This window comes from Pan paniscus, chromosome 2 (assembly GCF_029289425.2).
Source record: "Pan paniscus chromosome 2, NHGRI_mPanPan1-v2.0_pri, whole genome shotgun sequence".
Lineage (NCBI taxonomy): Eukaryota > Metazoa > Chordata > Mammalia > Primates > Hominidae > Pan > Pan paniscus.
Window position 1 is genome coordinate 128525440 of NC_085926.1, and position 26843 is coordinate 128552282.

Below are 26843 nucleotides of genomic sequence, written 5' to 3' on the forward strand. Positions count from 1 at the left end.
TGCTCCAGATTAAATTATTTGGCTGCTTATTGTGAAGAAAGTGCTTTTTCCCTGGAGAGAAAGCTTCATAGCACTGCCTTCTGTCTGTTGGCAATCTCTGTCCTGTGGACTTTAGACACTAACACACCCTTAACCACCTCACCATCTCCTAAATAATTGGTTCTTGTCCAGAGCAACTTACATTGGCTTTTACAGCTTCCTCGAGGACACTGACCTTGTAAGCAAGTTTTGTGAAGACATAAACCAGACTTTGCCCTGCAAACATCTTCCTTTGATGTATCTCTAAGCCTTGAGCTTCTCAAGTAGAAGCCATGATTTTTCCTCCATTGTTTCATGGTTCAGACGTAGTGATGGACCTTATCAGAACCTGAGTCCACCTTATGTGCCACTCATCTACATTTCCTTTCTCCACAAAAGATGTAGGGTTTCATTCATGAATAGAAAGTCACTGGTGGTCACAAATCAAGCCACCCATGGCAGGGCTCCCCTGGCATTCTTCACAGGGTTTCAGGCTTCTTTGGGAGGGAGGTGTTGATACACTCTCACTTATTTCTTCCCCTGAGATGCTGCTGGCTGTATAATCGTGAAAAGAATCTCAGAGTGGTTAGATTTGGGTTATTTAAAAGACAAGAAATTATTTTACCCATTATGCCTCGATCAGATGGCCATAAAAGGAATGAAATAACACACAGGGCTGCCAAAGCTGGTTTCCCAGCCAGTGTAGAAAGGAAAATATTGAAGTTATTCTAATTTGATTAGAACTTACCTAGTAACCATTTTAGATAATTGGAATCTCAGAGTGAGGAGGTACCTTAGATATTTTCTAGTTGAATCTACTTACTTTAAAGAAGAAAAAACTAAGGCCCAAGTATATTGAATGTCTTGACAGAGCTCATAGAGTTAGCTGAAGCCAAAGTCAGGGTGTTCATGACTTGTTCCATCATGCTGTATTTTCTTAAACATACACCACACACATACTTCCCTCCCTACCCCAGACAAGAAATGGATCTTATGCTAAGGTAGAGAGAGCTCTGAGTTCAAACCAGCAGACCATTACTAAACAACAGTTAGTGTTTGAATCCAATGATTCTATATCATGTAAAAATGTAGTACCAGATAAGTAGTGTTGAATCTAACATTGAATGAAGCTTTAAAAGTTAAGCAAAGTATTACATTCCTATATAAAACTTATATTTTTAATGGAAACTAAAACTAGAATCCCTTTTCTAGCCCAAGATACGTTGGTGCCATCACATTTTGCATGTGTGAGAATAAAATTCACCAGTTATAATACAATGCTCATTCATGTAATTCATCAAAAATATTAAGATATTTAAAATAACCTTGAAAAAGATTGACTATTCCATGTTTTTATGATTTATAGATTTTTTGAAACTTAATGTGACTGTTTGGAATGTAAAACTTATATGTTTTTAAGTTAATCAGATAAACTGTTGTGTTGCTTAAATGAGAAAGGCCATCTTTCAGATTTTACCATTAAAGTGAATTTGATGGAGTTTGAGTTTCAATTAAAATTTTTATCTAGTTGACATAGTTGAAATCAAATTCCAAAAGCCAAAAAAACTACAAGAGGAAATTATCCACAAAAGGTATAAAACCCATAATTTTTTATTTCTCTGTTCATTTCTGTTTTATTTTTCCAGTCACTATTGTTAATCACTATCTATTTCTAATTAACCAATTCCTTGCAAAAGTTATGTTTAATTTTGTGATAAGTTCAAATAAGAAGTTGTTTAAAATAATCAGCCCAAGATACAGCTATTTCTTTTTCTTGAGAGAATGTGCAGTTGCAGGTTATTATTTTCGGTTTATTGGGAAGGTATTTTAAAAATAAAGAGGAAAGTACTTCCCCGCCATAGAGTTGGCATTAAATATGGCAGTAAATTTTTTAAAGTTTTTGGTTCATTCATATGTTTGTGGTTTTGCAGGCCCTGAGTATGCAGATGTTGTGTTTTTGGTGGACAGCTCTGATCGCCTGGGATCCAAGTCCTTCCCATTTGTGAAAATGTTCATCACCAAAATGATCAGCAGTCTCCCCATAGAGGCCGACAAATACCGTGTGGCCCTGGCCCAGTACAGTGATAAACTTCACAGTGAATTCCACCTGAGCACCTTCAAAGGCAGGAGCCCCATGCTGAACCACCTAAGGAAGAACTTTGGATTCATTGGCGGGTCCCTGCAGATAGGAAAGGCTCTTCAGGAGGCTCACAGGACTTATTTCTCTGCACCCACAAATGGGAGAGACAAGAAACAGTTTCCCCCAATTCTAGTGGTCCTGGCTTCATCTGAGTCTGAGGATGATGTGGAAGAGGCATCAAAGGCCCTGCGGAAAGACGGAGTGAAAATCATCTCTGTAGGGGTGCAGAAAGCTTCTGAGGAAAACCTGAAGGCCATGGCCACGTCTCAGTTTCATTTCAACCTTCGGACAGTCAGAGACCTCAGCATGTTTTCCCAAAACATGACGCACATCATCAAGGATGTAACAAAGTACAAGGAGGGAGCAGTTGATGACATCTTTGTAGAAGGTGGGCTTAGGATATGTGTATAGGAATGATGATAAAACGCTTTTGAAAAATTAAAATGGGGAGAGGATTGAAATTCTATGAATATTCCTATCCCCAAAATGGGCTGCATTTTCAGATGTTATGTACCCATCGTTTAAGAGAGTCCAGTGATTATGACCATTTTCAATTCAGTGAAGCCCAGAAGTCTTGGTTTTTCATGTTTCACTTATCTGTGTTGCCTGACATTCACAGACTTCTTAAAATTTAGGGATGCTTTCTCCCTGCCACCCAGCTGATCTCTGAGCTATTTCCCTGGGCTTTAGTTGCTATGTAGTTTTAGTACTGGTTCATTGAGAAGGTAAATTTGCTTCTAAAGAAATTCTTGACTCTTAAAACCACATAATATAATCATAGAATGTTAGACCTAAAGGCAACTTCCAGAAGTCCAGATCCCCCTGTTTTTTTGCAAGTAAGAACTTATATATATCCTTAGAAGTGATGTGCCTTGGCCCAGGGGCCAGGCTGTGACTTAAAGTCAGAGCTAGCAGGCCAGATCTCCCAATTCCCAGCCATGTAGTTTCAGCTCCAGACTGCCTTGCTTCCTGCTGCCCTGTTCTGAATTAGTTTTCCCTGTGTTCTGATCTGTGGCCAAACTTCTCTCCTGGTCTGTCCTCTTGTACTACTCTAGTAACAAGAATGGTCAAGAGTTTGTGATCATCATTCAAGTGAAGGGCAGGGGATAGCCAGTAAAAAACAATGTGTTCAAAGTGTACATGTCCAAATATGTTATATAGGAAACTCACATTATCCCTGATTAAATCAGTTTGAATGAGCTGATATATATACTTACCTATTGATAATAGAGAATGCTTTCCTTGGGGTCATCTGTGAAACTATGAGTCCTTATTACTAGCATCATTCCCAAATAAAAGAACTGAAAATGCAATTGCTATTTCGTTACTATCCCTTAGGAATATTTGGACTGTAACTGCTGACTATAGTGTGGATGATGCTTAAATGATTTTAATATGATAGCAATGGCTATGGTTCACTGAATGAATTTTATGTACCAGGCCCCATGCTAAGAATATTATCGCATTAAATCCCCATAACAACTCTATGAGATTAATATTGTCTCCCTTTTACAGATGAGGAAATTGAAGCCGGGAGTTTAGCTAAGATGTAGTATTTGAACTCAGGTCTCTTTAACCTCAACTTCAAATTATTTGTCTACCTCCTTCTCTAAGTGCATAACTGAGCTCTGCTGTATGGTCTTCACGCCTTCTAATGCTCACCAAAGATGCTGAACCACCAGCTAAAATTGTGCTTGTTTATTTCTTGCCACACAGCTTGCCAAGGCCCTTCTATGGCCGATGTTGTGTTCCTATTGGATATGTCAATCAATGGAAGTGAGGAGAACTTTGACTATCTTAAAGGATTCTTGGAAGAAAGTGTATCTGCCCTTGACATAAAGGAAAATTGCATGAGGGTTGGCCTTGTGGCCTATAGCAATGAGACAAAAGTGATAAATTCACTGAGCATGGGCATAAATAAGTCAGAGGTTCTCCAGCATATACAGAACCTTTCTCCCCGAACTGGGAAGGCCTATACTGGAGCTGCCATCAAAAAGCTCAGGAAGGAAGTTTTTAGTGCACGGAATGGCAGTCGGAAGAATCAGGGGGTGCCCCAGATTGCCGTGCTGGTGACCCACCGAGATTCAGAAGACAATGTGACAAAAGCAGCTGTTAACCTCCGACGGGAGGGTGTGACCATCTTCACCCTGGGCATAGAGGGCGCCAGTGACACCCAGTTGGAAAAGATAGCATCCCACCCTGCTGAGCAGTATGTCTCCAAACTGAAGACCTTCGCTGACCTGGCTGCTCACAACCAGACATTTCTGAAGAAGCTACGGAACCAAATAACACACACAGTCTCTGTCTTTTCAGAGAGGACCGAAACACTCAAATCTGGTAAGGTCTTCTGCTGAAAGAAGGGTTGTTTGGATTCTTTTTTTCTTCTCTTTCAAATATTCTGTATACAAAGTGGATTGGCTTGGGAAGATGTGGATGGGAAGGATAAGTTCCTAATTTTTTTACTTGAGCTTGAAAATATGAAGCCTAATTTGGGGACAATAAAAGCCATTGAGGTGTTGGCATGGGGAGAAGAGATTTCCCCTTTTAGTTCCTCTTTTGTGCAGCTTTAATTGGATTTGTTACTCATCCATGCTCCAGAATACCTTCCTTTGCTATTTTTCTCTCTTCTTTTGTCTTTCTCTCTTTTGCCTCTCACGTTCCCCTGCTCTTCCCTTTATTTCTTTATTCTTTTTATACTTTTCTCACCCAAATCATCTTCCCTCATTTCCAAATTCCAATTTAGAGAATAAACAGGAGTGTGATTTGAATGAAGAAAAAAGTAATTATGTAATTTGTTGTGGGGTACCATTCTAGCATCCACCAGTGCAGGGACAGAGACAGAAGGTGATGTATTTTATGTTTCATATATACACTTATACATATTTTTATGTATTGGTATACATATAGATGTGTATATTCTTCCATAAATATTTATAGCATATTTACTACAAATGTCATTGTCTCACTCATGAATAGTAGCCTTAGTTAGATGACTAGGAGCAGGTAAGGAGTAAATAATTTGCTCAAGAGAGTTCATGGGCCCACAATGTCCAGTTAAATACCTGTCCAGTTAAACACCTTCTCCATTTCCCAACACACTACTTGACTTTTTGCTAAGCAGTTATTTACTAATGGGTGAAGTGTCTTGTAAAAAGCAGCTTCAAATTTTTTAAATCTCCTACTATATTCAGACTTATCCTGATTCATGGCAGAGAATTGGGGCAATAGTCTTAAGGTGTCAGAAGCGATTCATTTGGCTGAAGGGGATGTTAAGATTCCCCCATTTTAAGCTAACAAAGCATGTATTTTAAGCCTAGAAGCTGTTTCCCATTTTTCTGTCTGAAGAGGTTCATATTTGTTCTTCTTTCCATCTGCTCTCATTTCTTCTTCATGCTTGCTCAAATGCCACATGCAACTTATTGATTTCTTTTTAGGTTGTGTGGACACTGAAGAAGCAGACATCTATCTGCTTATCGATGGCTCAGGGAGCACCCAGGCCACAGATTTCCATGAAATGAAGACCTTCCTGTCAGAGGTGGTAGGGATGTTCAACATTGCTCCCCATAAGGTGCGGGTTGGGGCCGTTCAGTATGCTGACAGCTGGGACTTGGAATTTGAGATCAATAAATACTCCAACAAGCAGGATTTGGGAAAGGCCATTGAGAATATCAGGCAGATGGGTGGGAATACAAACACAGGCGCAGCACTGAATTTCACACTGAGTCTGTTGCAAAAAGCAAAGAAGCAGCGAGGAAACAAAGTTCCATGCCACCTTGTTGTCCTGACAAATGGCATGTCCAAGGATAGCATCTTGGAGCCTGCAAACAGACTGAGAGAAGAGCACATCCGAGTTTATGCTATCGGGATCAAGGAGGCCAACCAAACACAGCTGAGAGAAATTGCAGGAGAGGAAAAGAGAGTGTATTACGTGCATAACTTTGATGCATTGAAAGACATAAGAAACCAAGTTGTTCAAGAAATCTGTACTGAAGAAGGTAAGAGAAATCATGGCTTTACCTACTGACCTTCACTCGCAAATTGCTATCCTGGCAATAATTGACATTGCTGCTTTAGAAAAACAACATAAATTACTAAGTTGAGATTTGTTAACTTATGTAACTGTGTTCTCTAGAACAAAGCTAAGAGCCCATTATACTGTTGTTCTAAATAATATCTGAAGCATAAGAAAAATATTTGGAGGAATTTCCCTAATAAGTATTAATCAGCTTCCTCTCACAATTTCTTGCCAGGATAGATATATGAGTGTACACCACACGTGTAATATGATAAAATGATTTCAGATTGTAAGGAGTACTTCAGGTTTATATGAATGTCTTTTTATACAGCTTTTATGAAATCATTTAGAGCTCCTGTTTTCAACCAGGAGTGATTTTGCACCCTTAGAGGTTATTTGTCAACGCCTAGAGACATTTCTGATGGTCATAACTGGAGGGTGCTCCTGTCATCTAAGAGGTAGAGGCCAGGGATACTGCAAAGCATTTTACAGTATCCTACAACACACAGACTTGGCACAGTAAAAATGATACCCAAGATGTCAATGGTGCTGAGGTTGAGTAACCCTGAGTTATGTATTTAAGCAAGTTACTAAATAACAAATAGAATATTCTCACTTTTATTGTCTTCTATGCTTTATTTACTACTAATTATTACTAAGTACACACGTCCATATAAAATTATTTGTGTTTTGGATTTTCCTGTTTACTCTGAACTTTTTACATGTAGCTGACTTGAATAAACATCACAGTTTTTCCTATGCAGCTTGCAAAGATATGAAAGCTGACATCATGTTTCTGGTGGACAGTTCTGGAAGTATAGGACCTGAAAACTTCAGCAAAATGAAAACATTTATGAAAAACCTGGTGAGCAAGTCTCAGATTGGACCAGATCGGGTGCAAATTGGTGTAGTCCAGTTCAGCGACATCAATAAGGAAGAGTTTCAGCTCAACAGATTCATGTCCCAAAGCGACATTTCAAATGCAATAGACCAAATGGCTCACATTGGACAAACCACCCTGACTGGTAGTGCCCTGAGCTTTGTGTCTCAGTACTTCAGCCCCACCAAGGGCGCCCGGCCCAACATCAGAAAGTTTCTCATCCTCATCACGGATGGTGAAGCTCAGGACATAGTAAAGGAACCAGCAGTAGTGCTTCGGCAAGAAGGTGTAATCATCTATTCTGTGGGAGTGTTTGGCTCCAATGTCACCCAGCTTGAGGAGATCAGTGGGAGGCCCGAGATGGTTTTTTATGTTGAGAATTTTGACATTCTGCAGCGCATTGAAGATGATCTTGTTTTTGGAATATGCAGCCCCCGTGAAGGTAGGCATGGGCATACTCACTAGCAGGACCATCCGAACAACAGATGTCTTTTTTAGCCTCTATTTATTGAATTTAATTCTATTTACATATTGTAAACTTTTGGTTTAATTGAAATGTTTCTCCTAGTGGCTTTGACCTGTTGAATTAAACAGACAGTGAGGAAGAGTTTTGGTTTACCTAGACCCATTCCCATTTGTAGGTAAATAGCACTACAGTGATGGATCTCCATTTAAGAAAAATGGTATCATACCAGTTCTTAGATCAGGTTCCCTAGAAGCAGAAGTTAAGTCAGGGGCTCTTTGGAAGTGATTTATTGAGGAGGTATTTTCAGAAGGGGTGTAGGAAACAGGTCAGGGCATGGGTAGGAACTGAACAAGGAAATCACCTTAGCTGGAGTCTAGTTTGGCCTGATCCCATGGGGAGCTCCAGACCATGAATTACAGAGTTGGTCCTACCTTGAGGCGAGGGGCTCAGCCTTGTGTACCCTGTGTCACGTGGGCTACATGTGGGTTGCTGAGGCAGGCCTGGCATTTATCCTCCTGGGCAAGGTGGCTCCTCTTTGACCTACACATCTACTATATGTGGTGCTTATTTTTGCAATTTCTAAAGACCAATACTTGTATCAAATGAGATAATGTTTGTGAAAACACTTTGATAGTTATTAAATTTTATAAAGCAGGAATATACTAAGAGGACTTGAGCAATGGTTGCTTCAAAGGAAGTAAGGAACCTAGTCCCCACTGTCTTCCCATGAGACCGCAGAGTAATGGAAATGATCAAAAGTAGTGGGAATGTAGAGTAATGGAAATGATCAAATAAAAGCTCAGCCAAAATAAGGGGCTGATTTATATGTGACCCATAGGGCTTGATGACAGAGGCATTCTGAAAATGAAGGACATAGATCTGCATGGAATTTAAAGGGAAGAGAGGAACATTGTTTGCTTATTCAAATAACAGTTCTGTTCAACTCCCACTGGAAGGTTTGGTGCTCATGATCTGTATTTTGTAGAAAAAGAGTACACCTGGTTTCTATTTCCTGGTAATTTCGCCCAGAACAAATACGAACTTTCTGAAGCGTTCTGACACTGAGTAATGTATTCCCAGTCTCCTGGGTAATCCAAGCAGGCTTCCCAGGCAGTCAAGGACCACGGGGACATAGTTCTTCTACGTAAATTCCCAAGTACAGCCAGGCTTTCTTGGGAATTTTGTTGATGGCCCTGTACACATGGCCTGCAATTAGTGGGGATAAGTACAATGGCTCTAAGGTTTTCAACAGCCCTTACATAGCCAGCAAGTGGCTGGCGAAAGAAGAAAATGTGGCAAGCCTCTGGGGGGTGGGTGCTTTCTCACAATTCCATTTCTCAAGAATGGATGAGTTAATGTTTGGATCATACCTTTCTATGGCCTGTAGAGAGAATGTGCTACATAAGGACTAAATAACAAACCATCTTACAATTCCCCTTCTCCAGAATGGATGAGTTAGTTTTGGAACACTGCACCTTTGGAGGGAACATGCTACACATGGATTAAGAATTAATTGGGTCTTTCCTGCTTTTCTGTTCCATGGTGCTGACCTCAGATTTAAAAAGTTAATAGGAGCATCGTGCTAGAACAGCTTAGTTGGACCAAGTGCAAAGTGGGCTTATTTCTATGATGAAACCCAAAAATGAAAATAGATGTTTCAAAAAAGTCAAAAAGTGAGGAAAAAGTAATTTTAAAAAGTCAGCCATCAGAGAATCATGAAAAATATACAGTGTTGCCAAATTCATTTTCATTTGGTCATTTCCCCAAGGTTTATATTAAGAATACAAATCTCAAGATCGTGGCTAAAATAAAAAGAAAAAAATTGTATAAATGAAAGCACATGTTGGATAAACCACTTATACAGGAAAATTTGCACAGAATTGATTTTTTTAGTCCAAAGCTTTTAAAATTTGTTATTCCTGGCAATCCTGTGATTGTCACTTGACCCCGTCCCACTCCCTGCAGTGGGCCCCCACTGACTCCCGCCTTATCTTACAAGCTCACCTAAGTGAGTATTAACGGTATACTTGCAGCACCAATGTATGTGTATTGTCCTCTTATCCAGGGAACTGACATTCTAATGCACAGCATGATCCCCATGGAGAGAAAACACTAGCAATTTATAAAAAGGTTGAGGCGTCTCCCACGCTGTCCAAAGCTAATCTCATATGGTTTACCTCTCTCTTCCTCTTTCAGAATGCAAGCGGATTGAAGTTTTAGATGTTGTGTTTGTCATTGATAGCTCTGGCAGCATTGACTATGATGAGTATAATATCATGAAGGATTTTATGATTGGCTTAGTGAAAAAAGCTGATGTGGGCAAGAATCAGGTCCGGTTTGGGGCTCTGAAGTATGCTGATGACCCAGAGGTGCTGTTTTATCTGGATGACTTTGGCACAAAACTGGAGGTAATTTCAGTGCTCCAGAATGACCAAGCCATGGGTGGCAGTACTTATACTGCTGAGGCACTGGGCTTCTCAGACCACATGTTCACTGAAGCCCGGGGCAGCCGCCTGAACAAGGGGGTCCCCCAAGTCCTCATTGTGATCACCGATGGGGAATCCCATGATGCTGATAAACTCAATGCCACGGCAAAGGCCTTGCGGGACAAAGGCATTCTTGTCCTGGCTGTGGGGATTGATGGTGCCAATCCCATGGAGCTGTTAGCCATGGCAGGATCAAGCGACAAGTACTTCTTCGTGGAGACTTTTGGAGGTCTGAAGGGAATATTTTCAAATGTGACAGCCAGTGTCTGCAACTCTTCAAAAGTAGGTAAGTTTTGCCAACTAAGTTTTTCCTAATTATTAGCAGAGGGACAAATGAGAGAGAAAGCAAAGCAATGGCTCTCAGGAACAAGTTTTCCAGAGAGGAGAGAAGGAGCTCTAATTGTTTCATAGGACTTTCTATATTATAAAATCTGAGGGTTGGAAAGACCTCAGGGATATTTCATTCAGACTCCTCCCCAAAGAGAGATACTTTCTGCAGCATTTCTAATCACTTCTTCCTAAACTCTTCTAATGATGGGGAATTCAAAAGTTGTTTTGTTTTGTTTTGGCTTTTGTTTTAAGACAGGGTCTTGCTCTGTCGCCCAGGCTGGAGTGCAGTAGCATGATCACGGCTCACTGCAGCCTCAACTTCCAGGACTCAGGTGATCATCCTGCCTCTGCCTCCCCAAGGAGCTGGGACTACAGATGTGTGCCATAAGGCATGGCTAATTTTTTTTTTTTTTTTGTAAAGACAGGGTTTCACTATGTTGCCCAGGCTGGTCTCAAACTCCTGGATTCAAGCCATCTGCCCCCCTTGGCCTCCCAAAGTGCTGGGATTACAAGTGTGGGCCACTACACTGAGCTGAATTCACCAGTTTTGAACAGCCTTCATTAGAACACATATGTGCTTACACATTTTTCCACCCACTAGTTCTTTTTCCTCTTTATGCAAGAAATCAAATTCTCCTCCTAAGAACCAGCTAGAATTGCCTGAAGTCTTCTTTCCTTCAGGCTAGAAGTCACCAGCTTCTTTGCTTATTTCAATTGTGGCACAAGGTCATTTAAAATGTGAAGCCCAGTATTAAAAACTTTGTTCCAGCCTCAGAAGTTTCCAGGACAGAGCATAGTGGGGCTTCTATTCTGGCAGCTGGAGATTGCATTGCTGCATGTATGTATGTATTCCTTCCTTCATCATTTTACTATCATTTTATACTTTTGGTTCAGAGAAAGATTGTTCTCTACTTAGTTTCCTGAGTATTTTTCCCAAGATGTATTTTACTAAAGATACTAAATGTTTTTACTAGATGAATTGCTATTAATTCATGATTCCAACATCTAGATATAGTAGTTCTTTTTAAAACTCGTCTAACTTCTCTGGTTTTCCTAAGCCTTGCCTCCTTAGAATGCAGCTACTATCTTTTTCTTTCACAAAACTAATAAAATCTTTCTGGGTCTTACTGAAAACTGGGACAAATCTCTTCCTTCCTTGTAGCCATTGTCTAAAATTGGATCTATCCTTCTCCAGTTCACTGTAGAAGTTGACATTGCATTTTCATATTGAAAATCCTCCTTGGGACAGAAAAACAGTACTAGATTTCCTTTATTGAAATCTGAAACAATTTAATAAGTTAACCAATTCCTAAAGGATCGATTTACCATATTTCTTCTTAACACTTTCTTGCTTACCTGGACTTCAGGAATCTCAGATACCTTTAATATTTCTGAGGCTATGATGAGAACTAAGTTCGGAGAGTGGTGAGATCACTGGGGAATTCATGGAAATGATCATGCTTACCAGAAAGCTAACGAACACACATGTGCCAAGCATAACTCATTCATTGGCAGTGGTCTCTCATGTTCTTCTTGTTTTATATTTGCTGTGTTAATATGGGGGAAGCATCTTTATATTGCATTGCTTGTTCACAAATATTTTTCTCAAATAGATATTTTTGCCTACATACAGCAGAAAGGGGCTGATAAAAAGGAAAACTGACTAGATACAGACCAAAAGGCATCCTTTTAAAACCTCTTCTCAATATGCCCTAATGAACTAGAAAAATATTTATTGGCTCAAATGACCAGGGAGGCTAAATCAATAATATGAACTATCTGCCTCTTTGTTTGAATCCCTAAATGTATGTGTGTTTTGTTTTCTCTTGGTGTGCTACTATTGTCACCAGGCTTTCTGGAAGAGCTGAGGCTAGGTTGTAGATGAGAACAAGTTTTCCGTAGCACTGGCCCAGTTCTCTGGCATCTCAGAAAATAAAATGGCCTAATACCAAATCAACAAGCCAAGAGAAGCATAAAAAGATGTGTGAGTGATTCATTCCTTGTACTGACTTTAAGAACTGATCATTTGCCTTTATTTCCTCTACAATTATTGTGACCACATGCTAGCATAAGATAAGAAACCACTTTCAGAAATATTTCTATATAGCTGCAAACTTTTTTTTTTTTTTTTTTTTTTTTTTTTTTGAGACGGGGTCTTGCTCTGTCACCCAGGCTGGAGTGCAGAGGCACGATCTCGGCTCACTACAAGCTCCGCCTCCCGGGTTCACGCCATTCTCCTGACTCAGGCTCCCGAGTAGCTGGGACCACAGGCACCCACTACCACACCCAACTAATTTTTTAAATTTTTTTTAGTTGAGCCTGGGTTTCACCATGTTAGCCAGGATGGTCTCGCTCTCCTGACCTTGTGATCTGCCCGCCTCGGCCTCCCAAAGTGCTGGGATTACAGGAGTGAGCCACCGCGCCCGGCCTATAGCTGCAAACATTGAATTTACTCTTGGTGGATTAAGGAAAGAATAACAATCTGGGTTTTCTGTTGTTCCTTCTCTTCTTTGTAGATTGTGAAATTGACAAAGTAGATCTTGTTTTCCTTATGGATGGTTCAACTAGCATTCAGCCAAATGACTTCAAGAAAATGAAGGAATTTCTGGCATCTGTTGTTCAAGATTTTGATGTCAGCCTCAACAGAGTGCGAATAGGAGCGGCCCAGTTTAGCGATACCTATCACCCGGAGTTTCCACTGGGAACTTTCATAGGTGAAAAAGAGATATCATTTCAGATTGAAAACATCAAGCAGATCTTTGGAAACACACACATCGGTGCTGCACTCAGGGAGGTGGAACATTACTTCAGGCCAGACATGGGCAGCAGGATAAATACAGGTACCCCACAGGTGCTGCTGGTCCTTACAGATGGCCAGTCCCAAGACGAGGTCGCCCAGGCCGCGGAAGCCCTGAGACACAGAGGTATCGACATCTACTCCGTGGGCATTGGGGATGTGGATGACCAGCAGCTCATTCAGATCACCGGGACTGCAGAGAAAAAACTGACAGTGCACAACTTCGATGAACTGAAGAAGGTCAATAAAAGGATCGTTCGCAACATCTGTACCACAGGGGGTGAAAGCAGTAAGTGTTTAGCAAGTTCTTCATATCGATTCCCTACACCATCTTCTCTGGCATTTTCTTCCAGCTCCATTGTCATCCACTGGGGCTAGTGGGAGAATTTAGATTTGTGCCTCTGGATTTCAAATTGAGCTTTTCACAGTTATTAAATATTTGTCTTGACCTGTGGATTGAGAAACAGGGTGTTTGATATCCTGTGCCCTTTTTTCTCCCTGTCTCCTGGGGGAGCATGCCTCCTTTGTGAGTGGGAATGCCTGCCTTCAGGTGTGAGGAAAAGGCCATTGTTTGCAATCTGGCTGGTTTCAGAGGTTGAAGAGCAATGCCTCAAAGAAAGGAAATATTTGACTGATTTTTGGTTGCTTGGCAATAGGGCCTATAGGGCTGCCAAGAGCTGTGGTACAGGTAGGTAAGAAACCTCCCTAGAGGTTTATATCTTTATTATGAATTTTACTGCAGAAATTAGTAAATATCTTCTTTACAATTAGTGCATTTTGACACTTTTTTCAACAGATGGAAGTAAAGTGTCTTAAAGGAGAAGTCACTTTTTCTGTTATAAAGGTATCTTATGGGTTGGTTATGATTCTATGTAACTACCAATGGTAAACATTAATCCCAGATTTCCACTCAAAAAAAAAAGTTGCAAGGTCATTAAGAGGCAGCTCTGAAGACAGACAGCCTGACAGCAGATCCCTGCTCTATGGCCATTTTTTTCTGGGACAAGTTGCCTAACTTCTCTAAGTTTAATTTTTTCACCTTTGAAATGTGAATAATAGCAGTACCTAGTTCAAAAGAACATTGTGAGGATTAAATGAGAAAATGCATATTTAAACTTTAATGAGCATAACACCTGAGATATAATTATAAAGTGCCTTCATTTTTATCTACCAGTGACCATTAAATTTATGAATGGGAGCTAGCTCTTCCTTTGCCCCTCATCACTTTCAGGAAATAAAAGAACCTTCTTTTGGTGATTAATATGTCCATCCCAGTGTAATGTTAAAACTTTACATTTTATTCAAGGTTACCCCACATTTCCAGCTTGCTACAGGCTGCCTTGCTGTTAGAGAAGTGGTTGACATTTCACCCAATGTCCCCAGACTTTCACTGCACTCCCCATCTTCCAGGTGCTGCTCCATCTTACTAACCATAGTTTCTGGCCTCTCCAGAAGGAGAAGGTACTAGGAAAGGGGGAACAACTAAAAGGGTACAGGAAAGTTTTTAATCTGATGGCCCTTATCAGGAATTGGTTTTCTCTGAAAATAGCCCATGTCTAAAGCTGGGTCCATTCATAGCTCCTTCAAAGATTCCACCTCCTGCCCCACATCATCACCGCCCCAACCAAGCCACCTTTGTCTAAAGATCTCTCCATCACAGTTTTTTTTTTTAGGAGGCTAAGTATGTCTCTATTCCAGAGTGTCCCTTATGCCTTTCTCAGCCTCTGGGCATCTGCTGATGCCTCCAGCTTTGTTCTGCTGAGGTTTCTCTGCTCCCTCCAGGGGCTTCTTAGATGGGAGATCAGAGGAGCCCACAACAGCTTGCTCTTCTACTCAGCCATATCAGCTCCATGGTCAACAATAACGTATCGATTGCGCTAATAAAAACTGGGAATCACAGCCCGCCAGCGTGATTGCCTCTTCTTTGTAGGGAGGGCAATATTCCATCCTGTGTCTCATGCTTTAGAATTTCCAGGATTAGGTTATCTCCAGATTATCTCTGAAAGCCCCTCTCTCAGCTTGAAAAGGAAGTCACCCACTCTCCTTGCGTATATGTGTGTGTGCCTGATGGGAGAGCCCACAGCACATCAACAGCTCTCTCCAAACACTTTTCCAAACTGCAGTCTCAAACCTTTAATAAGACCTGATGTGCAGGTTAAAGGTTAAGAGTTCTGTAGTTGATTTGGGACTACTGACTCTCTAAGTCCTGCTTCACATACTTTGGAATGTATCTGATTACCTCAGCCAAACCTTCCACATTAATTTCTTGTTTCATGTGAAATACTCAAGCCCAATTATTAGGCAGAAAATTCTCTCTGAACCATCCAGTTTCTATCTGAGTGTGATGAAAGAAAACCATGTGGAAAGTAAAAAACAGAAGTATGAACTCCAAGTAAGTAATGAGTTATTTTTTAAATAGTCATGAATGCAAAAAAAAAAATAAGAAAAATACTCTATATTAAGATAAACTTGAGGTTATTACTCCAGCAAGGAAGAATGTGAGGCAGGCTGTGAGCTGAGGACTGACGAAGCTGGAATGAACACTGATAAAGCTTCAAAGGCATGTACAAATATATTAGGGGATGCCAGTTCTTTTTAAACTATAAATCCCAAAACAAGGAAATCAGACAGTAACTGGGTACGGTTCAAAACAAACTGGACTTAAGGCCTGAACACTTGCTGTGCTTCTTATTAAAATATGCATAACTTTGGAGATGTCAGTACCATTTCTGAGTCTTAGTTTTCTGGTTTGTAAATCTAAATAATCTCTAAAAGTTCCTCTAATTGTATACTGTGATTCAACATATGTGAAAGGGAGGTCAGCCGCATGGAGGTATGATGGAGGTGACTAAGAATCATTATTTTTTGAGCATCTACGAAGGGTCAAGCCTGGTGTTCTAAGCACTTTAAATGTACTATCTCACTCAATTCTCCCAACATCTTACATGGTTGGTGTTTTTGTTTTCATTCATAAATGTGGAAACTGGGGTTCAAGGGAATATTGGTAGCCTGGTCTAGATCATACAGGAAGTAAGACTAAGCACATTTTGAAACCTAGGGTTGTCTGACCCCCGTCTGTTCCTCTCACCACCCCCATCCCTGACTTTTTTGTTAAATTAAGCTGTTTTCTTGATATAGTTATTGTCTAGGTTATCTGATATTGACATTATAAAGAACTAATATCTAAGTGTTGTGCTTCACCAATTAATAGCTGGAGCTTATTAAGACATCATAGGTTTGTATCTTTGAAATTGTTTCCACAAGCTGATATTCCCTAAGGAAACCACTTCCTGCTGTCACTTCCAATAACATAATCTAGTAGTAGAACTAGCAACCTGCATGACTTGTCATCACTGGCTAACCAGGAAGTGGTAGAATAAGGTGGTTCAGCATGTGGACTCCAGAGAAGTCTGGATCTGAATCCCAAGTGTGAGAGACACAGTGTTAACTGTGAGATCTTGGGCAAGCTTCTCTGTCATAGCTTCTTCATCTGCAAAATGAAAAAGAGCTTCTACTTATTCTGTGTCTTATGAGGAGAAGTGAGACAGTGAATTGGAAGTATATGGTAAGTGTTCATTGAGAGTTAGCTAATATCATAGCATGTTGCTGAGAGTACCATGAAGGGATGTCTTGAATGAAAATTTGTGGAGTAATGGGGTTAATTCACAGAAGGACAATTTACCAAGAATTCCTTAGTTTAGGGACTTAAATATTTTAGCCACATTTCAGAGCTATATTCAAATTTAATAAATATACATGGTATTTTCTTAAGCAACTGTTTTCTCACCTTTATCCATGCTTATTTTCTTGGTTTTTCTTTGAGACTGGCTATTCTGTCCACTAGAGGAGACTTTGAGCAATTTTTAGGATGTGGAGGTTCTGCCTGTTTTTTTAGCATGGAGCCATGATTAGGTAGCAGAGAATCAGGAGCATCTCTCATCTGATGTATCTATCATTATGGATAGATGAATCAAAAGGGAGACTGAGCAAAAGATTAGTCTCATTAGGGTAAGAGACAACCTCAGGATTTGATTCAAGAGATGTGAAAAATATAAGGAAAAAAATAGATGTTCATGTCCAACTCTTCTTAATAAGGAGCTCTTTTTATATTCCTGCCTTAACTGGGTCTGGGTTCTCCAGAAAACAGAGCCTGAAGCAGAGTTTACATGCCAATACTTTATTGGGAGTGCAGTCCCAGGGAAGCAAGAGTGAATGGAAGGGAAGTGATGCAGGAAAGGAGGGGAAAGTAAATACAAGGTAGTATCTTACCAAGTTAGCCACAGCTTAAGAAAGCATAACTGGTGTGTTGGTCATGCAGAACATCACTAGAGAAGCCCTATAAAACCACCGTGTATACCAGCCCAGCAGAGGGAATAAAGGAGAGGATTTACCTGCCAATTGCTTCCCATCTACTGCCTCTCATAAGTCAGAGAGTTAACTTCCCTACACTACTGGGTTGCGTTATCCAGCCCCTTATGGAAACTGCTGGGGAAACCAGAAACAGGTCCCACAGTGCACTACACCTAGGGCAGGAAATGCTGAAGGGACCAGGGCCTCCCTAAGTTCACGTGGGTTGCACACGGGCACCAGAGCCAAGGTGGCCGTTCTGCAGTGAGCATGGTGGAGGCTGTGTCAAAGCCAGGCTGTCACTTCCGCGGTTAGCAGACTAAGGATGGTGGCAGCTAGGGCTCTTCCGTGGACAAATGTCTACGCCTTGGGAAAGGGAGGAAGCAAATCTGGGAGGTATATAAACTGAGTCTCTAACAGTCCCTAGCTATACTTTATAGATCATCCTTTCTTTTTTAATCTAAAATACCCCATCTTTCAAAGTCCCAAACAGATTTCTCTCCTATCCCAGCTAATAACTGCCACTTTCCCCTTTAAAGTATTTTCTCAAGAATCTGTCTTCTAATCTTACAAATGTACCCTAGCCTCTTGACGGTATTTCTTAATACCAAGAATCTGCCATCATCAGCTCCAATTAAGTACTGTCTTTATAAATTAATAATTAGAATCAGCTTTTGGGCTTGGCAGGAAACAATGAGACTATAACTGTCTGATCCAATTCACTCTTTTCTGTGCTTTTGTATTTTTACTTTGAAATATATAACCCCCTTATTTTTATAGACAAGAAAATCAATGCCCAGAGAGGATAAGAGTTGCCAAAAGTAGTTTGGCAGTAACAGAATGGTGACCAGCATGTGACTGAAACTGAACTTCTGTCTTCCCACTCACAGACTTGCCCCCCAGGATTCCACATTGCTATTTGGAGGACTAGTCAAGGGCTCAGCGGGCTACTCTTACTTCTCTTATCACCCTCTGTAGCCAGTCCTGCCAATTACCTTCTTAAATATTTTGCTTTTATTAGCCCTTTCTTATTCCCACTGCTGTTATCCTACTTTAATTCTTCATTATTTCTTTGGAAATCCAATTTCGGCCTTCTCCCTAGCTCACTTCCAAAACTCCCTGCCTCCAGTCCTTTCAAGTCACCAATGGCAGATTCACTTTAAAGCACAACCTGTGTCATGGAAGACTTCAAGACAGGGCTCCTGATTTAAGGGCAGATGTCTCAGTGGAGTTTTTAGGCTGTTGCATGAGAGCCTCTTGCTCAGTATGGTTTGGTCTCTCTCACTGTACTTAGACACATGGTTACTAATTCTGGACTTGTCCACCAAATTCCATTCCTTCTATCACATTATTATGGAATCATTTGTCAATTTAAATTAAACACAAGGAACTTGTTTACCTAAATAAGTTTGTACGTTCAGCAATCTAGACAAAAATTTAAAATACACAATGTTTATAGGCAACAGTTCTCAAGGTCACTTGATGTCATTTTGGTATTTCTGCTGGTTGGTTTTTTTCACACAATTCTGTTTTCCTTAAAGACATTATCATATCTTGGTTACTACCTGGTTTTCTGCCCAGGTTTAAACAGTCATCATCAAAAATGAAACTTTCAAGCTCAAGACAGATATGAGAAGACGTAGATGCAAGAGGAATTTTGGAAAGGATATATTCTGCTTTTTTCTAAATAGTTTATCTTATTTTCTGATTAAGAAGAGATTTCCAATAAAATACAGTAAAATAAGATGCTCAGTCTTCCAGATTTTTGATAACACTTTGATTTACCTTGAATCTCATGATGAAAATTGATTATCAAATAAAATTTTTGTTTTCCCTCCGTCAATTCTCATTAAAAATCAAGTTGCCAACACTTGTTTTAAAAGTTGAAATTGATGATTTTGGTTTTAAGCATTTGCAAATGTCCAACTGACCAGTGTGTCTGGGAAGTAGTTAAGCATTTGTCTTTACAAGGAATATCTTAAACATTGCTGATCTAAGCAAACCAAATTAAAAACAACCACTCATTTTATCAAGCAAGCTGTATGTGTTCAGTTTGCTGAAAAAAATTAGAGTTTTTAGCCAAGTTAAAAATTCTTGAAAGGAGAGTGTATGAGTCACATGACTTTATTGTTCTCTAATTAACTGCCTTTAGGACACTCAGCTTAAAATATCAAGCCCTTTCTAGTTTCTCCAACTCTTAAGTTTCCCTAGAATTAATAAGAATAAGAGCAAAGCACTTTAATGCAACACGCCTCTAAGTATTTAACCTCAAAATGGCAGTGTCCGTGGCTTCTGGAATGGCTGAACTCCTGAAAGCAGCACCATCTTTGACATAGTTGAATGTGAATAATTTGGTTATCAGTTTCTTCATTTGTTAGACTTACACCAAGCAAGATCTCAAAGGATCTCCTGAATTTTTTAGTTTTTGTTTTTTTCTTTTCTGCGTGGATGTTAGAAGACAACAAGAGGAATCAAAAAGGCCCTTTTTAGAAATATAAATCATCAAAACCATTCCTTAGATGAGTCCTTTGTGATTTATTTTTTTCTAGATGACTTTATTCAAATGTTCTTAAATTTCCCTTATGATTATTATAATTTAATATTTGTTGAATGACCTCAATTGATAAGTAGCATTATATGAATGTCTTATTTTAGGCTAATTACATTTCCACAGTGTACTTTAGGGATATTTAAATGATTCTGCATGACTTTTTCAATAGCTAAAATAAAATCTTTCAGAACTTCATTATAGAATCATCAGATTTTATATGACCTAAAAAAATAATAATGAACCCTTACACTTTTACAGGTTAGAAAAGAGTCGATTCTTAGCCTCTTTCTTTATTCATTTATGCCTTTCTTTGTGTTCCAACTTTATAACTGAAATAGAATTCCAAGTCCCTTGATTCAGACATGGTGTCTGAGTTAAATAAAGGCATTTGTTGATTTATTAAGACATGCTTTTCCTTTGAATCCTAGACTGTTTCGTGGATGTTGTGGTGGGATTTGATGTCTCAACTCAGGAGAAAGGGCAGACTTTGCTTGAAGGTCAGCCTTGGATGGAAACCTACCTTCAAGACATCTTACGTGCCATCAGCTCCCTCAATGGAGTAAGCTGTGAGGTGGGCACAGAGACTCAGGTCAGTGTGGCTTTTCAAGTGACCAATGCCATGGAAAAATATTCTCCCAAGTTTGAGATCTACAGTGAAAACATACTGAATAGCTTGAAGGATATAACAGTTAAAGGACCATCTCTTCTCAATGCAAACCTCTTGGATTCTCTATGGGATACATTTCAGAATAAATCAGCTGCTCGAGGAAAGGTAACATGGATTTATCTTATTTGTTGGTCTATGATTGCAATGAACCCTTTTTAATTCATTTTTCTTTTTTTGAATACTTTCTTAGGTGGTCCTTTTATTTTCAGATGGATTGGATGATGATGTTGAGAAACTTGAACAAAAATCTGATGAACTTAGAAAAGAAGGTACTGAGTATGGAGGAGAAGTGGGAAGGGAGTGCTTATTAACTTTATAATCTCAGAACTAAATTCTGGCTCTTAAATTTCCAGGCTCTTAAATTTTGAATAACCCTGATTTTGACAATCTCCGTATTCTGTATGTACTAGGCAGAACAAATGAGCTCTCAGAATATTTTGACATCCACTTTTTTCTTCATGCCTCATGTGTATGAAACAGCACTGAATACAAAGTCCTATCCTTTGTTTCATATTACTGTATTTCTTCTTCCTGACCTTTCCTGGAGAATGTTCCTTTCTCTCTCGCCCCACATTGTCTAATATTGCTACTTCTTTAGTGTCACCAGAAGAGAAGAGTATATTTCTCCTTGACCAGGGAATGAGAGTCAGTTTTCTTCTAACACTCTTAAAGTTCCCAGAGTTGCAAGCATTTTTGGATAAATTTACTCATGTTTTGCAGCTTTCTAATCAGTTCCTTCCTTCAGACCACGGATTGGCCAACCATGGTGTTTGAGATTTTTAAGCTCTGGCACCAGGCTTTTGGCTTTTGAACCAAAAGCTATTCTGAGTCAAACAAGAACATGTGGATGTTCTTGTTTAGTCAAACAAAGAAGTTCTTGTTTGACTCAGAATAGAAGTCCTCTTCTGTAAGTGGGTGCTATTTCTGCCCTACCCAGATCTCCTTTACTGGCAGATTCACCTATCCTCTAGCTGCTAACAACTCACAGCTTACTCCTTCTCTGAAGAATTGCCCTTGGACAGTAGAGCTGCCTCACCTGGAAGGTTGCTGTCCACCCCATCCTTGGGCAGCAGATAAGATTACAGAGTTGGACCTTTGCCTCTAAATGACACCAGTGGTGTGCTGCAATTTATGCTCCAGAGCTTCCTGGGATCAGGCTAAATAAAGCTAGACTCCAGCTGCAACACTGTCTTCTTGCTCAGCAACTTCCCCTGCCCTGTCCTGTTTTCCTCACTCCCTTTCTTCTGAAAGTGCTTCCTCAACAATTTGTGTACCTCCAAATCCTTATCTCAAACTCTGTTTCTAGGGAACATGACCTAAGACATTATCTCTCAGGTTAGCTAATAGGGGTTGACAGGACTTTGTCTTTTCTATTTTGTTCTCTCTCTCCAATCTTCAACAAATTGCAAAATTATCTGAGTTTACTACTAGGGAGTAAAGTTTTTATTTTATCCCTTATTTACGAAGTATGCCTTGTTTTTATTCTCTCTGGTCTTGGCCTTTTTCATGAGCTGTAATGAAGGTTTTAATTAAGACTGAAAAAAGATACTAGAGTGCTTAGTTGGGATGGGTAGGGTTGTTTTGGTGGTTGCTGTTATTTTGTTTTCTTTTATTTCAGCTTTTCCTTTGTGGGGAAAAGGTATTTCTCTTGCAAAGGACAGTAGAGTTTCTTCCAGGAAGTGCTTTGGAATATCCAGAATTCTAAGACCAAACATCTTTCTTCCAATGCCTACTGAAAAACTAGTACATGGGTATCAACTTCAGAAGCTATATTTTGAATAATATCCTCAGATATTTAGATTCTTCCAATGGAAGAGAGAAATCATGGCAATAATGTTCTTTGAAAAGTGTCTAGTTCTTTGAAAGTGACCATCTTTGACATGGTTGAGTGTGAATAATTTGGTTACCAGTTTCTTCCCCTGTCAGACTTACACCAAGCAAGATCTCAAAGGATCTCCTGAGTTTTTTGGTTTTGTTTTTTTCTTTAATAAAGAAAAGAAAGTGGTTTTCTGTATGGACAAGAAGTATCTCTCTCGCTGGCTTCCCATACTTACACAGGACTTCACTTGGTGCTGGGCCCTATGATCTATTCACCTAGGAAAGCTTCCTTAATTTCAGGCCAGGCATCAATATGTGTAAAGTATGCAATCATCACTGAACAAGAGGAGACAAGGAAAAAACAATCCTTGATGGCGGACGTGGCTGTAAAACTTATGCACATGGAATGGGGCTTAAATTAATTAATTTTTTAGAATTGAATACCCTAGAATCTACTCAGTGATTCTTTATTCTCCCAAGTTTGAAAATCTTTTCTTTCTTAATTCACTGTTAGAAAATTGAAAACATTGTATTTAGGATCATATGACTCATTTATTGGATGAGTCTGAAAGAAGATAGGAGTCCCCTGATCCCAAGAAAAACAGTTATAAATAATAGTTATATGCATATTTCTTGCAAGTCAACAATCCCATGGTTCTTATGACTCTTAAAATTTTACATTTCCTGGGTATTATAAGAAAAATCAGATGACAGAAGGTTTCATTTCTCTTATAAGTAGATCCATTAGCATGCCTTCTCTTGATAACTAAACACCAATTGATGTACAAGCATTTCATATCCCAGCCCACTCTACAACCTCTTTTCTCCCCCTCCTCATTCTCATTCTAGAAGAATGACCGACTATCCTGTTTTGTTGGGAACAAGATGGGAACTTTCAACACTAGAACCAGGAAAGTCCCAGGAAATGAGGACAAATTGTCACCCTATTTTTCTTTGGTGGTTCGTTTGTTCTTTCTTTTTTTATTTGTTTTATTTTTTTAATTAATTTATTTTTTTGAGATGGAGTCTTGCCCTGTTGCCCAGGTTGGAGTGCAGTGGTGCCATCTCGGCTCACTGCAAGCTCCGCCTCCCAGGTTCAAGTGATTCTCGTGTGTCAGTCTCCCGAGTAGCTGGGACTACAGGCGCCTGCCACCACACCCGGCTAATTTTTTGTATTTTCAGTAGAGATGGGGTTTCACTGTGTTAGCCAGGATGGTCTCTATCTCCTGCCCTTGTGATCCGCCTGCCTCGGCCTCCTAAAGTGCTGGGATTACAGGCGTGAGCCACCGCACCCGGCCTCTTTCTTTCTTCCACTGCAGCTAACCATTCTGTTTGCCTCTCTTGGAACTTGAACCTCTCCAATATGTCCCTGAAACTTCATTCTCTTGATTTCTCTCTTCATCTACTCATTTCATATAAAATCATATCATATAAATTTATTTAAGGTGTTCTTGACTCTCAGCCAAGTCCTTGAACCTTTATCTATTCTGGTTCATTGGTACCCAATTCTTATCAAAGGATTCTTTACCCATCAATAATAAAATGAGAAAAATGTTGCCAGTGGAGTAAGGTTTACATGAAGCTAAACGTATTTGATTTTAAGACTGCCCTTTATTCCAAGATTATATCTTTAGCACATTTTTATTGTCAAAATATCCTTTGAATGTAGGCTATGGAATTAGGCTATCTGGGTGAAAAACCTAAAAATACCACTTACAAGCAGTCATTTAACCTCTCCAAGTCTGTTTGCTTGTCTGTAAAATAGGCCTGTAATTGTACATACCAATAGAGTTATATTCAAACCTTACAAATAAGATAATGCATGTAAAGCACTTAACCATTTCCCAGGCACACAGTTTCTATCAACAAATGATAGCACTGTTGTTGCTGAATTACTTCCTCCACCATAATGACTGTCAGATTTATTACCATCATTATTTAATGTTCTTACCTAGCAAAATAAGTCATTGGCAACCCTATGTTGGTCCTTAACCAATAGTTTTCTTTGAAATAATCGTATTCATAAAACCCCAAAGCCTCCGAGCCACAGCTCCTGGATGATTGTGTGTCATCTGTTCCTAATTGCCTGACAATAGGCCTGTTACTCTTTTACTACTTATAGGTGCAACTGGGTTATTGATGTCTTATCAGATCATACAGAGCTGTGCTTTTCAGATTTTAATGTGTATACAAATCACCTGGGGATTTTGTTAAAATACAAATTCTGATTCAGTAAGTGTGGGATGGGGCCTGAGATTCTGTATTTCTGATAAGCCCCCAGGTGATGCCAGTGCTGCTGCTTCAAGGATCCCCCACTGAGTGGCAAAAATGTAGAACATGTATTTTCTGTTTTTGAGACAGGGTTTTGCTCTGTTGCCCAGGCTGGGGTGCAGGGGCACAATCACAGGTCACTGCAGGCTCAACCTCCCAGGCTTAAGCGATCCTCCCACTTCAGCCTCCCATGTAGCTGGGACCACAGGCATATGCCACCATGCCCAGCTAATTTTGTAAAATTTTGTAAATTTTTTGTAGAGGTGGAATCTTGCCATGTTGCCCAAGCTGGACTTTCTTAGTGTGTGAATTTCTCTGTACTTTAGCATGCTCTGTAGATCTTTTAGAACTGTCTCCTTCAAATCAGGGAACTGGAAGTTGTGTTACAATTTTCCCTGTCTCCAATTTATTTAGTTTTGAAACACATAATTCCTTTTGTACTCTTATTATAGTCTTGTCACTTGTCAGGTTTACATCATGTGTTTGGGGGAAGTGGACAGTAAACTGACTGTTCTTCTTGCAGCTGTTCACTGAGAATAACAATTTAAATATGCTTGCAAAAAACTAAAGTAACCAAACCCACCTCACCTGGAACATTGTAAACTGTGTTGGATAGGCCTGAATGCCCTCATAACTGTTGCTCTGGATGGACCTGCTGATTCAAGTGACTTGGCTGATCTTCCCTATATTGAATTTGGGAAAGGATTTGAGTACAGGACACAGCTCTCTATTGGCATGAGAGAACTTGGAAGCCGGCTGTCAAAGCAGCTGGTAAGTTATTCTGAAAAGGCTGGTGAGCTTAAATTTTCAATTATTTTGTATATAAGTTTAATACTTACGCTTAAGAATTTGAACTTACTGTGTTTATTTGGGAGTGAAGAAAGGTTTTTATGAATTAGTGAACAGCCTAAGTAAGAGGGTTTGTTTGGAAGAAATGTAATACAGTAAAGAGATGTCAAAGCATGTTTAATTTATACGCTGGGCAAAAATAGGAGGAAAGAGGGAAAAAGAAGAAAACTTAAATAGCACCCACAATCATGTCCAAATTATAGCCAAAGAACATAAGTGACAAAAAGAATCTGAGATGCGAGCGTGAATCGGCCGTTAACCTCCACCAGCCAGTTTTCACACCCCTTGCAGATCCTAGGCATAACAGCTTTCCGTACTGAGTGTAATTCTAGGGTTTAAGATGTGTATTTTTCCTGGGATAAGGCCTGTAAATGAAAGCAAATTACATTTGGAGTTCAGCTAGAGAAAGAGCAATCTGCTCTAAAGCTGGAGGAAATGCCTAGTGACAGTAAACCTCACATGTTGTACTTTATGAGCAATTGAAAGATTAGGGGTTGTGACTCCTTGAGATTTCTACCTCATATTCTCTTTGTTTGTTTGAGACAGTCTTGCTCTATCGCCCAGGCTGAAGTGCAGTGTTGTGATCTCAGCTTATTGCAATCTCTGCCTCCCGGGTTCAAGCAATTCTCCCTGCCTCAGCTTCCCGAGTAGCTGGGATTACCGGCGCCCGCCACCATGCCCGGCTAATTTTTGTATATTTAGTAGAAACAGGGTTTCGCCATGTTGGCCAGGCTGGTCTTGAACTCCTGACGTCATCTTATGTTCTATTTTTAAACCTAATGCCTATATAAGATGCATCTCAATTGTATTTCTTTCAAAAACATACGAGAATTCAAACTCAAGTGGTAAAGTGTCAGCAAGCTCTGTGTGGCTCTACTTTTACTTTAATGAATTGCTAGTAATTTTGTAATTTGCTTATAACTTATAAAATCTTTAATCAGTGTATGAGAACACTTTCCAAGGAAGTGCTAGCTCCTGCTGTTTTCCACCTATAAAATTCATATACACATAGGTATTTAAGCAGCTTGTTCAGTGTTGTAATTATGTAAAAATAATTACATGAAAGTTTTGTTGGAATTCCTTTCCACATGGGAAGACAGTGTTTTTACAAAATGTGTCTTTTTTTCCTGTCGACTACTCTTTGAAATCTCTTTGGTAATTCATAGAGGAAGGAAATTCTTCTTCAAACAAACCTCTCAGTTTTTGTA

General features: G+C 39.7%; 1 protein-coding gene across 1 annotated transcript in view; it reads left to right on the plus strand.

Annotated features, from left to right (window-relative positions):
• The window catches only part of LOC100968217 (collagen alpha-6(VI) chain), a 154029-nt gene that overhangs the window by 43607 nt on the left and 83579 nt on the right, over positions 1 to 26843 (plus strand). Inside the window, exons 3-11 of the mRNA XM_003829444.7 lie at positions 1950 to 2546; positions 3875 to 4495; positions 5593 to 6153; positions 6938 to 7495; positions 9716 to 10291; positions 12852 to 13421; positions 20459 to 20802; positions 20888 to 20966; positions 25403 to 25557. Coding sequence (XP_003829492.5) covers positions 1950 to 2546; positions 3875 to 4495; positions 5593 to 6153; positions 6938 to 7495; positions 9716 to 10291; positions 12852 to 13421; positions 20459 to 20802; positions 20888 to 20966; positions 25403 to 25557 — 4061 coding nt within the window. The remainder of the gene's footprint in view (positions 1 to 1949; positions 2547 to 3874; positions 4496 to 5592; positions 6154 to 6937; positions 7496 to 9715; positions 10292 to 12851; positions 13422 to 20458; positions 20803 to 20887; positions 20967 to 25402; positions 25558 to 26843) is intronic.